At 42.5% G+C, this 13314-nt stretch overlaps 1 protein-coding gene across 1 annotated transcript in view; it reads right to left on the bottom strand.

Annotated features, from left to right (window-relative positions):
• The window catches only part of ATP7B (ATPase copper transporting beta), a 167879-nt gene that overhangs the window by 128171 nt on the left and 26394 nt on the right, over nt 1-13314 (bottom strand). The window contains exon 2 of the mRNA XM_082245906.1: nt 1992-2121. Within this exon, the coding sequence (XP_082102032.1) occupies nt 1992-2114 (123 nt within the window). The 5' untranslated portion in view covers nt 2115-2121. The remainder of the gene's footprint in view (nt 1-1991; nt 2122-13314) is intronic.

Here is a 13314-nt window from a genome sequence, read left to right as displayed (position 1 = left end):
AGGAAGCCGTAAAGGAAAAAGATGGGGGAAGAAAGAGGAAAGAGCAAAGCAAGGAGCAAGAAGGGGGTCAGAATAGGGAAAAAGGGGAGTGTGCAATATCAAGACGATTATATGCGGGGGGATTCAGTAATCGTCCTCCGAGTCACGAATCATATCACTCAATTTAAGTTATCAGTAAAAGTAAGGTTCAGGCTTAATGGGTAACAAATCTTTTGAAGGTGTCAGAGAATGTAAATTCCAACCAGGGTCGCCAGACTCTGTGGAATGAAGAGTCGGTTTCTTTCTTTATGGCAATTATCTCCTCCATTTCGTAAAAAGTTTTGGTTCTATCAATCCATTCTTTTATAGAAGGCCCAGACTGGGCATTCCAATGTAGAGGGATGACTGCCTTTGCAGCATTGAGCAAGTGTCTAGTAAGGGATCGCTTATATTTCCTATAAGATTCGTTGTGCACATGTAAAAGACAGCAAGCAGCATCTAGCGGTATTTTAGTGTTAGTAATGAGCTTTATAAGGTGTATAACCTCTCTCCAGAATTCCTGTATGATGGAGCACTCCCACCACAGATGCAAGAAGGTCCCTCTCTCCTTTAGACACCTCCAACATCTGTCCGAGATCTGCGCAGACCACACCTTAAGTTGCACTGGGGTGATGTACCAATGTGTCAGAATCTTATAGGAAGTCTCTTGCACTTTTGTGCTTAAAGAGCATTTATGTGTGAAGACACACGCTTTTTCCCACTGCTTGTCTGTAATTGTACAATTTAAATCTTTCTCCCATAACGATCTGTTTTTGTCAGACAAGACTTCACAAGACAGAGATAGCCATTGATATGCCTGTGAGGTAGTTTTGGTGCGCGGTGTCTGTCCAAGGCAGATCTCCTCCAGAGCCGTTAGAGGGGTGTTTAATTGCAATTTGGATTTTGCGTTTCGAAAGAAGTTATGAAGCTGCACGTAGTTCCAAAAGGAAAGATGAAAATCCTTGGGTTTACTATTATTAAACTCTTCGAGAGAGATCAACCTGCTGCCAGAAATGCAGTCAGCAACTCGCAACTGTTCCCTGTGGCGGTCCCCCTCGCCTGATTCAGACTTAAAATCAAGGCCTGGGGTAAAATCCGGGTTGGATTTTTCTTCTAATCCCCTTGTGAAGGCGCAATTTGAGGATGGACATTTTATGGTTACACAACTTATCACATTGCTATAATCTTTTTATATGGACTATAAACTGAAGGACCTATGAATATATTGGTTGAGGAATGAATCATGAGTTCCATTATTTCTTATGGGGAATTCCTTTGATATAATTTTGCTTTGGTATACAAGCATGTTTGTGGAACGAATTATGCCCGCAATCCAAGGTTTTAGTGTATTATTTTTTTCTGTGGCTGTTTCACATTCCTGTGTAGTTCACAAGTTCACATGCAGTTCAGTGCGGTGCGATTTTAGCCCATTCATTTTGAATGGGCTGAAATTGTACCATACCAAAAGTAGTGCATGCACTGTAACCTGCGTTTGTGACCTGAATTTGAGGTGTTAATAACTTAATATGGACACCCACTGCAGATCACAACTTCAGTGTGTTCTGTACTCGCTGTTGGAAACGCGCATGGAATGCAGCTTTCCCGCACTGCGTTCTGGTGGTAATGAGCCCTTATGTTTTATGCTTCCATTTATGTATTTTATCTGTGTATTATGATTTATTATAGCCTGGAGTTAAGAATTACATAGACCAAGTACTAGTCAAGTGTGGAATGGAATTTTTGATCTATCATTTTTGTTTTGTATTGTAAGCATTTATAGAAACATAGAAACATAGAATGTGTCGGCAGATAAGAACCATTTGGCCCATCTAGTCTGCCCAATTTATCACCTTTATCACCTCTGGATATAATTTTTATGGTACTCAGTGCACCTACCAATACCAGGAAACACACAGGTACATCATTGTATTCGAGGAAGAGACTAGAAACAGGTTTTCAGTTCTTAGTTTTACCTTGCTTCTGGATAGGTGAGGTGGCGGCTTTGTCCTGGATTTTTCTGTGTACCGCTCTTCATATTTACTGAGTAACCCGACTTCCTCCTCCTCCTCATCCTCCAGAAAAGTCCTCCTGGACATATTTTACCTAAAAGACAATAAAAATATTGAGGATAATTAATAATAACATTTTCTGCAAGTGTATGTTTAGTACACTTACTTTAGAAGTACTGAACCATCTTTCTTCAGCCATCATCCAGGTCAGCGTTTATTTCTTGGACTGAGAGGCTGACTCGGACGTTACGGAATCATGTCAATCCTGGCACTTGTGTAGTTTCTGGCTGCCTTCACAAATCTCTGACAGGTCTCACCTGAACTTGCTACAGAATCACAATGATCCAGTCAGATCACCGGGGGGAGAAGGGATAGAGGAAATGTTTACTCTTGCCTGCAGCAGACTGATGATATTACCTCAGCCTAGGCAAAGCCAAGAATGGTTCTTAATGAAAAAAAGTGTAGCTTTAAAAAAAAAAAAAAAAAGATAGGATATTATATATATATATATATATATATATATATATATATATATATATATATATACAGTACAGACCAAAAGTTTGGACACACCTTCTCATTCAAAGAGTTTTCTTTATTTTCATGACTATGAAAATTGTAGAGTCACACTTCAAGAGGTAGTCACATGAAATGGTCTTCCAACAGTCTTGAAGGAGTTCCCAGAGATGCTTAGCACTTGTTGGCCCTTTTGCCTTCACTCTGCGGTCCAGCTCACCCCAAACCATCTCGATTGGGTTCAGGTTCTGTGATTGTGGAGGCCAGGTCATCTGGCGCAGCACCCCATCACTCTCCTTCTTGGTCAAATAGCCCTTACACAGCCTGGAGGTGTGTTTGGGGTCATTGTCCTGTTGAAAAATAAATGATGGTCCAACTAAACGCAAACCGGATGGAATAGCATGCCGCTGCAAGATGCTGTGGTAGCCATGCTGGTTCAGTATGCCTTCAATTTTGAATAAATCCCCAACAGTGTCACCAGCAAAGCATCCCCACACCATCACACCTCCTCCGCCATGCTTCACGGTGGGAACCAGGCATGTAGAGTCCATCCGTTCACCTTTTCTGCATCGCACAAAGACAAGGTGGTTGGAACCAAAGATCTCAAACTTGGACTCATCAGACCAAAGCACAGATTTCCACTGGTCTAATGTCCATTCCTTGTGTTCTTTAGCCCAAACAAGTATCTTCTGCTTGTTGCCTTTCTTTAGCAGTGGTTTCCTAGCAGATATTCTACCATGAAGGCCTGATTCACACAGTCTCCTCTTAACAGTTGTTCTAGAGATGTGTCTGCTGCTAGAACTTAGTGTGCCATTGACCTGGTCTCTAATCTGAGCTGCCGTTAACCTGCAATTTCTGAGACTGGTGACTCGGATGAACTTTTCCTCCGCAGCAGAGGTGACTCTTGGTCTTCCTTTCCTGGGGCGGTCCGCATGTGAGCCAGTTTCTTTGTAGAACTTGATGGTTTTTGTGACTGCACTTGGGGACACTTTCAAAGTTTTCCCAATTTTTCGGACTGACTGACCTTCATTTCTTAAAGTAATGATGGCCACTCGTTTTCCTGTACTTAGAATTTGTATTATGGCAAGAAAAAAACAGCTAACAGTCTATTCAGTAGGACTATCAGCTGTGTATCCACCTGACTTCTGCACAACACAACTGATGGGCCCAACCCCATTTATAAGGCAAGAAATCACACTTATTAAACCTGACAGGACACACCTGTGAAGTGAAAACCATTTCAGGTGACTACCTCTTGAAGTGTGACTCTACAATTTTCATAGTCATGAAAATAAAAGAAAACTCTTTGAATGAGAAGGTGTGTCAAAACTTTTGGTCTGTACTATATGTATATATATATATATATATATATATATATATATATATAGTACATACACACACACAGCAGGTAAAATTGGTATTGAACACGTCACCATTTTTCTAGGTAAATGTATTTCTAAAGGCGCTTTTGACATGCAATCTTCACCACATGTCAGTGAGAACCTATGCAATCCAAACATACAAAGAAACCAAAACAAATAGCTTCAGAAATGAAGTCATGTGTAATAAAATGGAATGACACGGGGAAAAGTATTAAACACATGAATAAAGAGGTGCAAAAAGGGATGGACACCAGCTGAAATCTATCAGTAATTAAAAAGCAATCCTGCCCCTTGTCAGTGCAAAATAATAATATCAGCTGGTTCAGTTTTAAAGGATGGCCTATCAAAAGGCGTCACATAACCAAGGTGTCACACAAAAAACATCTCATGATGGGTATAAGCAAAGAGCTCTCTCAAGACCTTTGCAACCTTATTTTTGCAAAGCACACTGATGGCTTTGGTTACAGAAGAATTTCTAAAACTTCTGAATGTTCCAGTGAGCACTTTTGGGACCATAAACAGGAGGTGGAAAGAACATAATTTCACCATAAACCAAACACGACCAGATGCTCTTCACACGACTTCTGACAGAGTGAAACAAATTATTAGAAGAGTTGTCAAAGAGCCAATGACCATTTGTGGAGAGCTTCAGAAATACATGGAATTAGCAGGTACAATTGTTCAAAGAAAACAATAAGTAATGCACTCAACCACCATGACCTGTATGCACACTCACAACACAAGACTCCATTGCTGAAGAAAAAGCTTGTATAAAGTTTGCTGCACAAAATGCCTGTGAAATACTGGGAGAATATAGTCTGGTCAGATAAGACCAAAATTGAACTCTTTGGATGTCACAATACACACCATGTTTGGAGGTCAAATGGCACATCACCCCAAAAACACCATACCAACAGTGAAGTTTAGAGATAGAACATCATGGTGTGGGGCTGGTTTTTCAGCATACAGTACTGGCAAACTTCATGTCCTTGAAGGAAGGATGAATGGAAAAAAAGAACCAAGACATTCTTGATAAAAATCACACCATCTACCAGGGCAGGGGTCTTGAAACTATGGCCCTCCAGTTGTTCAGAAACTACAACTCCCATCATGCCTAGTCATTTCTGTGAATGTCAGAGTTTTACAATGCCTCATGGGATGTGTAGTTCCACAACAGCTGGAGGGCCGAAGTTTGAGGATCCCTGTACCAGGATGAGGAAGATGAAATGAGGGTGGACATTTAACCAAGACAATGATCCCAAAACACAAAGCCAAGGAAATTCTCAACTGGTTTCAAAGAAAGAAAATAAAGCTGCTAGAATGGCCCAGCCAATCACCTGACTTGAATCCAATAAGAAAATCTATGGAAAGAACTTAAGATCAGAGTCCACAGAAGAGGCCCACAGAACCTTCAATATATGAAGACTGTTTGTGTGGAAGAATGGGCCGAAATCCCACCTGAGCAACACATGCAACTAGTTTCTCCATACAGGAGAAACGGTCATTACCAACAAAGGATTTTGTACGAAGTATTAAATACATTTCAGTTAGCGTGTTCAATACTTTTTCCCTGTGTCATTCTATTTTATTACACATAACTTCCATTTCTGAACTTATTTGATTTGGTTTCTTTGTATGTATGGAGTGCATGGATTGTTACCGACATGTGGTGAACATTTCATATCAATAGCACCTTTAGAATAAAAGGAAAAAGGGCATATATGCCCCCATTTTTCCTTATGGGGTAGTGACAGGGCAGGTTAGGTCATTAGGCTATAGTTAATTAGATAGGGATGGTCTGTGAGGCAAAGGTCAATTGAACTTTTGACCTGGTTTTCAAAGACTATTTCCCGCTCAAAGGGCTTGTATCTAGGGAGATTAAGGGGTCTCTTGTCTCTTCCCACCCGATTTCCCCTGTATCTAGGGAGATTTGGCTATCCCTCTTCCCGCTCGAATTTACCGCCTAAAAGGGCTAACTGGTTCAGGCTGGTCCCCATTTAGGGCTATTTAAGGGGGCTCGCTGCTGCCTATTACTCAGACCACCTCAGAAGAAACAAGAGGAAGTTATTTCTCACCCCCCCCCCCCCCTTCCCTTGGCGGTCGCGGCCAAAGTTTATTATTTGTAGGTCACCTTTGTATGATGCAAAGGGGGACAAGTGTATTTATGTTTTGGAATTGGATACATTTTATCTTGCATTTTATTTACGGTATTTACCACCTGGATCATGGTGATCGGGTGTGTTACAGTGTTATGATTGTTATTGTGTTATTTAAAGAATTTATTTATTTATTTATTATTGAACAAATAATAAACGGCCGGAGCCTATAAATTTTTTATCCAAACAAATGGTGTGTGTCTATTTATTTAAGTAATGTTATTTATAATATAGAAGGGTGATCCTGTCTACTGCCCCATTATATTTACCTAGAAAAATGGCGACGTGTTTAATACGCTATATATGCTTAAGGTATAAGGACCGGTGTTCCGTGAGAATAACCTACCCCGTGAGAAATGCCTACCCTCGTCACTTGCTGTGAGGAACAGCTGAGCAGCGTAGCAGTGCGCATGCTCACAGCCCCGGATACATAATGGAACAGCTGAGGAGCTGACTAGTGTGCATGTACGGAGGGTATGAAATGATCACGGCAGTGTGTGTAACGCGGCGGTTACATTAAAACAGCTGTGCTGCAATATGAGTCATCTCCGCTCCTGTCCCTGGCACTTCCCTGATCTTGGCTAGTAAATATAAAAGCAGCTCTCGGCTCCGTGATTTATCTTATCATACAGCCGCCACCGCTTTTATATTTACCAGCCCAGATCAGGGAAGTGACAGGGATAGGAGTGGAGATGACTCATATTGCAGCACAGCTGTTTTAATGTAACCGCCGCGTTACACATACTGCCGTGCACCGGAAGTGACGAGGGTAGGCATTTCTCACGGGGTAGGTTTTTTTCACGGAACACCAGTTCATACTTTTGCGAGTGCGCCGATCGCATTTAATTCGGAGCGCACTGCTCCTTCATTACATGCGATCGGAGGTGCGGATGGGAATTCAGCCATACACTTTGTATGGCTGAATTAGCACTGTATCCGCACCAAACACGCACATGACCCTTTTTTCCAGCCGCATCAGGATCGGATCGCACAGTGGTTCACACTTGTGCGATCCGATCCTGTGCGAACTGTCAGATCGCACTGCGATATGCGATCAAACTGGGGGTGTCGTTAACATTTCATTGACACCCCCTGCGTATCGCATATGGCAGTGTGAACTGCCAGGGGTGCGTTTGCGATGCAGGAACACGCTGCAAATTCGCAGCCTTCCCGCATCGCACAAGTGTGAACCGGGACTAATAACCACTTTCAGCAGCTGATCTAACCAATTCGGAGTATGCAGCTTCTTTACCGAAGGAAAAACAAATAAATAAAAAAAAAAAAAAAAAAGAAGAATAATGAGTACCTACATTGGATATGGGAACTTTCAATGTGCTTCCAGAAAATATAGAGAACTTCTCATAAATCACCAGATTGTTAAAATAAAGATACGTTTATATTCTACAAATATAGCATAAACATTTCCAAACAAGAAACAGGGGCACCAGTAGAACATAGACCAAATACCCACCAGAAAAGCCCCACAAATACTCCTGAGGAGGGCCTGTGGGGGCCCCTAAATCAAACCAACCAAACAGGCACAATATAGATCACTAAAAAGAGTAGTCCTACACTTATTGGTAATCACGTATTGGTAATCACGTATATCCAAACACCACGTTTAAAAGGATTAAATGCCCCCCTTGAGATGCATCAGATTCGGATAGCAATATACATCATATAGTGCCAAAGATGCCACACGTGTCACAAGGAAATGCCTCTATGAAGGGCACACCATTACCAAGCTTATCTTCAAATCCTTGCATTTTTTCCAGTGTAAGCCGGTGCCATGACCGCTGCCCCAAGGATCCTTTCACTTCTCAGCATCCTATGGAGTCCCCCTTGCATGTAGGGACTAGAGTTGTGTCTCCCTACACTGTGTGCATCAATAGAAACACACAGCCCTGCAGTCTCAGATGGCAAGACACTCCCCTGCTCCTCCTCCTCCCCCCTTCCTATCTCCAAGCTTACAGACTGACTAGAGACTGCACTGTCCACTGTAACCTTTTCCTGTAAATACTATAAGTTCAGGAAAGCAGCACTGATAGGGCAGGGGATAGAAAAATAGTGGGCGGGTTCACACCAGGAATCGCACTGGAACCTAGTACGCATTTCTATGCAATTCGCATGCAGTTCTGTGCAGTGCTTTTTCATCCCATTCGTTTAGTGCCTGCACTACTTTTATAAACGCATTGCAACTGGATCGAATGTACCATTCGATCCAAGACAGACAGGCTCACCACATTTGTGACCTTCATTTGGGGTGTCACTAACATTTCACTGCTGCAGATCGCAATGGCAGTGCGCTTTGAATGCAGTCCAGAAAACGTTGCATGGAACGCGGGTTTTCCTGCACCACCCTCTAGGGTGAAGGGGTCCTAAAAGTTGTAAACTGGAAGTGTTGAGGTAAGAATTTCAACTGATAGTTTTACAGCAGAGTTCCACCCAAAAATGGAGGCTCCTCTTATCCGCTTCCTCCCTACCTCCTGTGCCACATTGGGCACCTTTCTGGGGAGTGGGTACCTGTTAAACAGGTACCCGCTCCCACTTCCATGTAAGATTGCTGCGGCAATCTACGTCATTTACAGCCCCTCCTCCTCCCTCCCCCCGCTGCCTTCAGGGACACACACACAGGTCCAAGAAGACAGAGGGACCATTACGTAAGTGCAGCACGACTCGCACATGCTCAGTAGGAAAAAGGCTGTGAAGCCGCAAGGCTTCACTTCTGTTTCCCTTAGTAAGGATGGCAGCACCTGTACTCGAAGCCGATGGACAGATCGGCTAGGAGTGCCAGCATTGCGGGACCCCTGGACAGGTAAGTGTCCTTTTATTAAGTCAGCAGCTACAGTATTTTTAAAATACAGGCTGGAACTCCGCTTTAGTGCCAGTTCACACATATGCGATGTCAGACATTGCATGTGATTCGCACCGCACTGCTGTGCAAACACATGCGATGTCTGTTTTATTAAGCTTTTGAAATAGATTACACATATCTGCAATTATCAATGGATGATATATGGATGCAAGGCTAAAATGTCAGTGTAATCGTTCATCATCAATCATTATAAAAATCTTATTTGTAATGTTTGCCGACAAAAGGCATACAATATATTGCTCCACTTTCCATGTGACAAGCTGATTTCAGTGACAAAGTTCCATCATTAAACAACCACCTACAGCTAAGCACATGACCGCCACACTATCAGTAAGAGATATTTACCTTGAACACTTTCCACATATAAAAGAAAACTCCAGCAAGAAAAATTAGATATCAGACTACATTCATTTAAAAGAGAACTAAAAGGCAAAACCTTATTTATTTTGGTTTTTATAGCACGAGTGACAGGTTCTCTTTAATGAGCCATTGCAGGGTCTACTACACCCCTAATGTCTCCCCTGCACTCCATTGAAGCTAATCAAGCACAGATCGCTTCTGGGTTCCTTGACCTAAGAGACAATCAGTGAATAGATGTTTGCTGATGTCCCTCAGCAGCCATGATAAACATAGTCAGTTTACAGAGGGGAGAGCAGAACCAGGCAGAATAAATTAACCACTTTAACCCTGGAGGATTTTCCTGCTTAACGTCCAGGCCATTTTTTGCAACTTGGCACTGCACGACTTTAACTGACAATTGCGTGGTCATGCAGTGCCGTACCGAAACTAAATTTACGCCTTTTTTCCCCACAAACAGAGCATTCTTTTGGTGGTATTTGATCACTTCTGCGCTTTTCATTTTTTAATATTAATAAAAAATGCGAAAATTTTGCGAAAAAAATTGACATTTTCTACTTTGACAGTTAAAAAATATCCACTATATTCAATTTTTGTCATATATTTAGGCCAAAATGTATTTAGCTACATGTCTTTGACAAAAAAATTCTCAATGAGCGTATTTTTAACCGATTTAAGACTGGAAGATTTTTCCCCATTCCTGACCAGGCTATATTTTGCGATTCGGCACTGCATTACTTTAAAGCGGAGTTCTGGGCACAGAAATGATTTTTTGCTGAACATACCCCCGGGACAGTCAGGGCTAGCACATTCCACAATGGCTAGCCTCTGATCTGTCCCGGTTCGCACTTACCTTTTAGAAGAAATACTTACTTAGAAAATTTCTTCCACAGCGTTTCCATCTCTGTTGTGGGCAGCTGAAGCCGGCGCGGTCCTCTTCTCTGTCTTCTTCCGCGTCTTTGTGTCCCAGAATGCACTGCACCGGCCCCTCTCGTCACTTCCGGTGCGGCGCCGCATTCCTAAACAGCTTCTGGGCATGCCCAGAAGCTGTTTAGCAGGGGAATGCGGCGTCGCCCGGAAATGATGAGCGGGGCCGGTGCCGTCGCATTGATTCCTGGGAGCTATGACGTTTAGCTCCCAGGAATCATCGCGAGGCAGGAAGTGACGGGGTGAGCCGCGGCTCCGAGGGAGGAAGCAGTCAGAGGTGAGTATTTACGATCTTCAATAAAAAGGTGAGTAAACAAAAAAATAAAAATAACTATCCAATTCCTTTTCAGGTGAGCTCTACCTAACGGAGGGGCACAAAAAAAAAAAAAATTGTTTTTGTGCCCGGAACTCCGCTTTAATGGACAATTGTGCGGTCGTGCAGTGCTGTACCCAAAAAAATTTATGTCATTTCTTTCCCCACAAATAGAGCTTTCTTTTGGTGGTATTTGATCACCTGTGCGATTTTTAAATTTTTGAAAAAAAGAGCGACAATTTAGGAAAAAAAATATATATATTTTTTACATTCTGACATATAACATTCCCCAAAAAAAAATGTATAAATCAAAATTTTTTAGGCCAATTTGTTTTCTGCTACATATTTTGGTTAAAAAAAAGAAAAAAAACAATAAGCGTATTTTGATTGGTTTGCGCAAAAGTTATTGCGTTTACTAACTACGGGAAAGATTTGTCATTTTTATTGTTTATTTTTTTTTACTAGTAATGGCGGCGATCTGCAATTTTTTTTGCGGGACTGCGACATTGCGGCGGACAGATCGGACCTTTGACTGACATTTTTGACACTTTTGGGGGTACCATTGACATTACTACAGTAATCAGTGCTATAAATATGCACTGTTACTGTAATAATGACACTGGCAGGGAAGGGGTTAACACTGTTGGTGATCAAGGGGTTAAATGTATGCCTCATGCAGCTATGCTGAATCCTGTAATCTGTCACAGAGTTGATCCGCCCACTTTGTTTACACAAGTGGGCGGATTTCCTCACTCGATCCCCGATGATCGGGGAAGAGCAGCGGTGATCACTGCCTCTCCTCCCCTGGCCTGACTCCCGATGTGTCTGAATGCAGCGAGAGCGTGCCGCCGAGAGAGGGGAAAATCTGGTGAGGTAGGTCTACGTCGCCAGACCTTAATGAGCCACTTTGCCGCAGTAGGCTCAATGTGAGCAGTCGGCAAGTGGTTAAGGTTATTTAGGTTATAAAGGGGGCCAAATGACACAGCACAAGCACTGTGTAATTAAAAGCATGCACATGCAAGCTTTAAGGGAACAGGATCTACTTATTTTTTGGGGTTACAGCCGCTTTAGGCTGGGTTCACACTTATGCGAATTGGATGCAGGTTTCCCTACATCCAATTCGCACGACAGGAGAGTGTGACCGGCTCTCAATGGAGCCAGTAAACACATCTCCGGGATGGCTGTGGAGCATTCTGCAGAGGGGTCCTGTGAGTTTTCTGGTCTGAATGCAGCCAAAATTTGGCCCCGATTTGTCCCTGAAAGGAGAACAGGGACGTACTGGACCCCCTGCTGTGAGTCGCTGCGCATGGCAGTGTTTTTCATAAATTTTTTATTTTTGGTTTACATACTGTCACCAGTGCAGTACAGCATCATCATATGACTGGTGTGTGACGGCAATTAGGGACCTGACTAGTGACAGTAAAGAAATAAAAAAGTTTTTTTTTTTAAATATATGTGCTTATAAAAAAATATTAAAAATGACATACTAATATATATATATATATATATATATATATATATATATATATATATATATATATATATACATACATACACACACACACACACACACACACACACACACACACATTTTTTTTCTTTTTTTAAGATTTTTTTGTACATACTGGGACAAGAGCAGTGCAGTATTACCATAGAGACACACTACTACTCTAGGGAAGTGATCAGGATTTTTATTTTTACACTGTGATTGCTGTTATAGTCATTGTTATGAATTGCATCCATTCATTCATAGCCATTGATTGTGTACTATTGTGATTGCTGTGATTGGCCACAGCTATCAAATGGTACAGTTGTACTGTGATTGGCTCTTTCTGTACCATGCAATCACTTTGACCGATCACAGATCTCAATAATACAACTGTCATGTCATTGCTGTGATTGGTCACAGCAATCACATGGTACCAGGATCGGCTGGTACAATGATCTTTCATTCAGTGTGTCCGCTGGACACAGTGGTTGACAGATTGCACCTCAGCGTGGTCCATGACTGGGAGGACATCATGTGATACACCACATCCATGGGCCTTCCTCTATCTAGATTACAGCTTGCTTCCTCATGCGTGTTAACAGGTTAGTCTAGAACTGTAGCTATGACTAAGCACCAATACAAGTGAGAAACGCGTCAGCCGTCTTTGTTCCTGTACCTCTGCAATGCTGAAAGGATTTTGCCTATCCCAATAAATGTGAGTTGCATCGGAGTGTGGCTCCAATAAATGCAGAGTGCCACAGCATTGCCCCCAATAAATGCAGAGTGCCACAGCAATGCCCCCAATAAATGCAGAGTGCCACAGCAATGCCCCCAATAAATGCAGAGTGCCACAGCAATGCCCCCAATAAATGCAGAGTGCCACAGCATTGCCCCCAATAAATGCAGAGTGCCACAGCATTGCCCCCAATAAATGCAGAGTGCCACAGCAATGCCCCCAATAAATGCAGAGTGCCACAGCAATGCCCCCAATAAATGCAGAGTGCCACAGCAATGCCCCCAATAAATGCAGAGTGCCACAGCATTGCCCCCAATAAATGCAGAGTGCCACAGCATTGCCCCCAATAAATGCAGAGTGCCACAGCAATGCCCTCAATAAATGCAGAGTGCCACAGCAATGCCCCTAATAAATGCAGAGTGCCACAGCATTGCCCCCAATAAATGCAGAGTGCCACAGCAATGCTCCCAATAAATGCAGAGTGCCACAGCATTGCCCCCAATAAATGCAGAGTGCCACAGCATTGCCCCCAATAA

The sequence above is a fragment of the Pelophylax lessonae genome (assembly GCF_965119305.1).
Source record: "Pelophylax lessonae genome assembly, chromosome: 2".
NCBI classification, from domain to species: Eukaryota; Metazoa; Chordata; class Amphibia; order Anura; family Ranidae; genus Pelophylax; species Pelophylax lessonae.
This window is presented reverse-complemented; position numbering and strand designations above follow the sequence as displayed.